Below are 3,873 nucleotides of genomic sequence, written 5' to 3'. Positions count from 1 at the left end.
GTTTGTTCAAGTCCTAGTATGCAAATACCATTAAGCTAACCTTACAGTGCTTAGAGTGTTAAAGAGAGAAGACAAGGAAAAATGGGAAGTAACAAGTAGCATGTAATTAAATGACAAATAGTACAAAGGTGGTAGTGGTCAGAAAAGCTACCAAAGACTGGATAGTTTTGAAGAGATTTCATGAAAGAGATAAACATGAATTGGGTCTCTAAACAGATAAGTTTGGTACAGGTGAATGAACGACACAATTGTATAACAAAGGGAGGAGGAAGCCTAGATTCAAATAGTAACTATGAAACTCACAGGAATGAACTCACAGGTCATGGGCCTAATAACCCAGAAAAAAAAAAAAAGTTAAAATCTAGCCCAAATCTGCCTATATAAAGTTGCAAATAATATTTATAAAAATATTCCTGAGAAGAAAATCATGTTGGTAGTAGGAGGTTAGTAGAAAGGATAAGAAAGAAAAGTAACTGATTTAAAAAAAACCATTCAACTCTATTATCTAATGCTTAATAATGGCAATAGCATATTAGCATATTCTCCTGACATCTTTTAATACAGCAGTGTGAATTTTTATTTCTAAAAGCTGAAAGAAAAGCTTTGATTTCTAAATTATATTACTTACTTATGGTTTTTCTCTAAAATAAATAAAATGATACTATAACCAAAAAAAAGCTACTTGTTATTCCTGTGTCATAATTAAATATAAAATTTTATAGTCTGTCAATTCCGTTTTAGCAGAATACTTATTTTATATCATAGTAAAACTGTTGTCTGTCTTCTGATCACCTCGTTCAACAGTAAACACAGAAGGCGTTCCAACAGACTGAAGCCCACATGACAAACACTTGCAAGTCTAGGATTTCTGTCCTACCTTTCCCTTGGCATGAGGAATGCCCAATGGACACTGATGGACTCCACCTAACAGGGCAGCCATTGCAAAACTGTATCCACTAACGGCTTCTGGTGAAGTTTTCAGGTTGTTGAGCCGCTCTGCACACCTGTCTAGAAATGGTGTCAACTGGAAAGGTAATGCCACAGCCACACAGCGCAAGCACCAGGCAGCAGCGAGCCGAGCAGCCATACTTGGATGAAGAAGCACAGAAGTCACAGTCTCCAAAAGTCCTAACAAAGAAAATACTCAAAAAATTACTCTTTAATGAAGTCAAACAATTTCATGAACAAAAGACTATGTACAATTAAAATCACATAATTAAGCTTTTAGGATTTTTAAATCAAATGATTACTATGGCCTTAAGATTAATAACTCATAAATGACAGTAAAACTTTCTTACTCTTTTTGCATTCACTATGAATTATTAGACTATAAATAATTATTATGGCTTCAAACATACTTTCCGAACTTTGCCAAAAACACATACATTACCTCATAAATAGCAGAATACTTTAAAGGAACATTTTCTACAAAGAACAAAGTATAATTACATTCAATAAAATATAAATGTGGATGTAAAATTAAAGTATTCAGCAAATTTTAGTCAAAAACTACCATGACTTTTTTATTTGTTTCCCCGAACTTTATTTCACCATTTAATTCAATACTATCACAGTGAATTTTAAGTTAAATAAAACTCTACTTTTACCAAATAATCTAAACTGCTAATTTGATGACAAGCAACTAACCAGGAGCGAAATATCGATTATACTATGATTTTAAAAATGGTAAAAGAATATTTCTGCAGGTAAGTGGATATCATACCTATAGACGCTTCCTGAATTAGAGGGGAGGCAGTGGCATTGAGGCTCTGCACCAGGCTCCCCAGCTCCTGGAGGGCGCAGACCATCACATGCTGGCTGGCTGCGATGTCTGCTGCTCCAGACTTGTTTTCACTGCTAGTGTCATTCACTACTGCTTCTGGAAACACAGCAGCATGTCCTCAATGAGCGTTAATTAAATATAATTTTCTTGATCTACATAATTATATTCTTAAATCAATCCCCAGTTTCCCCAGTCGTATTAGCTATCTGGCACTGGGCAAGATACTCAGCCTACCTAGGTCAAGTTCCTCCTCTGCTGAAAGGGTTAAGTGCCTATCTTGAAGAGTACTGTTACAATCAGTCAGTGCGTATAAAGAATTTAACACAGTGCTGCCCTCAATACATATTTAATAAATTTTAGTGGCCATTATTGTTACTTACTATTTTTACTGCTATTTTCAAGTGCTGCTATATATTGACAGTATCATCAAATTACTGACCAGAAAATGGGTATGTAAGGAAAGAGGCTTTAGAACTTCTTAGTGGAATGTTCCTCAAAGTCCTCATTCACTTTGCTGCCCCCTCCCATCACCTTTTAATGTCCACTAGACTTGGAATGTATTTAACATAGAACAGCTGTAAATCCCTTGTGAATTTACTAATTGAGAATACATTTTGGCCCATAAATTCCAGATATATAGCATTATATTTAATTAAGCTTTTAGGATTTTTAAATCAAATGACTACTATGGCCTTAATATTAATAACTCATAAATGACAGTAAAACTTTTTTTGCTCTTTTTGCATTCACTATGAATTACTAGACTAAAAAAAATAGAATATAGAATAACAGAATACAATAAATTAAAACATTATGGACTCTAATTAAATAGCTCTTTTCTTCTTAGCAATTTCTGGACTTAGAAATGCATGAATTCTTCCTTTAATTACTAAACTAGAAGCTGCCTGAACAGGTAGTTCTCTGTATCTGGTTCACTATTTTCCTCCCACGATTTGGTAGTATTTCTGGCACTCAAACATTTCTTCAATGAATCAATGTACAAAGATTTTTCAAGTTGTACACCTAGAATATATTGCTATTTTAACATATCTAAAGACTTACTAGTATACCTCATTAACTTAAGCACCCTTTAATTCATAATTTATAATTTTTCAGTTAGCCCTGTACATTTAAAAAATGGTTTGCAAAGATATAAACAACAAAAACTATAACTAAACTGTGTGTACTTGTAAAACTTATAAAATTATTTTCTCTAAATATAAATTACTGATTATTATCTTTCATTAAATTCTTATTTCTAAGGACCTCTATTAGGCAATATAATGTGCCTGATTAAAGTTAATGTATATTACCAAGAGTGATAAAACTAAACCGTCTTATAGAATTTACATTTACCTTGCTTTGATTTCCTAGTCGAATTGTAAGCTCCTTAAAGGCAGGAACTTTATCTCACTCACTAGAGGCCCGAAGCACAAAATATGCAAGGGGCTCAGCCTCTGCCGCAGCAGCTGCCTCTGCCTCGGTGAAGTGGCTGCCTCTGCCTCAGTGCAGCGGCTGGGGGCCACCTCTGTCTGAACCCCCACCACCACAGCTTCGTCCAGAAGGTATTTATAATTTTTCAGTTAGCCCTGTACATTTAAAAAAATGGTTTGCAAAGAAATAAACAAAAACTATAACTAAACTGTGTGTACTTGTAAAACTTATAAAATTATTTTCTCTAAATATAAATTACTGATTATTATCTTTCATTAAATTCTTATTTCTAAGGACCTCTATTAGGCAATATAATGTGCCTGATTAAAGTTAATGTATATTACCAAGAGTGATAAAACTAAACCGTCTTATAGAATTTACATTTACCTTGCTTTGATTTCCTAATCGAATTGTAAGCTCCATAAAGGCAAGAACTTTATCTCACTCACTAGAGGCCCAATGCACAAAATGTGCAAGGGGCTCGGCCTCTGCCGCAGCAGCGGCTGCCTCTGCCTCGGTGAAGTGGCTGCCTCTGCCTCAGTGCAGTGGCTGGGGGCCACCTCTGTCTCAGCCCCCACCACCACAGCTTCGTCCAGACGGTTGCCTGGTCTAATTAGCATATTATGCTTTTATTTTTATAGATTATTCACACATTT

The 3,873-nt window shown here is 34.8% G+C and overlaps 1 protein-coding gene across 1 annotated transcript in view; it reads right to left on the bottom strand.

The window, feature by feature from the left end:
• HEATR5B (HEAT repeat containing 5B) overlaps window positions 1-3,873 on the bottom strand; it is a 103,139-nt gene that overhangs the window by 86,400 nt on the left and 12,866 nt on the right. Inside the window, exons 5-7 of the mRNA XM_015572571.1 lie at window positions 2,544-2,547; window positions 1,724-1,879; window positions 878-1,128 (exon numbers count right to left, since the gene is read on the bottom strand). Coding sequence (XP_015428057.1) covers window positions 878-1,128; window positions 1,724-1,879; window positions 2,544-2,547 — 411 coding nt within the window. The remainder of the gene's footprint in view (window positions 1-877; window positions 1,129-1,723; window positions 1,880-2,543; window positions 2,548-3,873) is intronic.

This window comes from Myotis davidii, unplaced genomic scaffold (genome assembly GCF_000327345.1).
Source record: "Myotis davidii unplaced genomic scaffold, ASM32734v1 scaffold1149, whole genome shotgun sequence".
Lineage (NCBI taxonomy): Eukaryota > Metazoa > Chordata > Mammalia > Chiroptera > Vespertilionidae > Myotis > Myotis davidii.
Note: the sequence above shows the minus strand (reverse complement) of the source record. Positions and strands in the feature narration are given on the sequence as shown.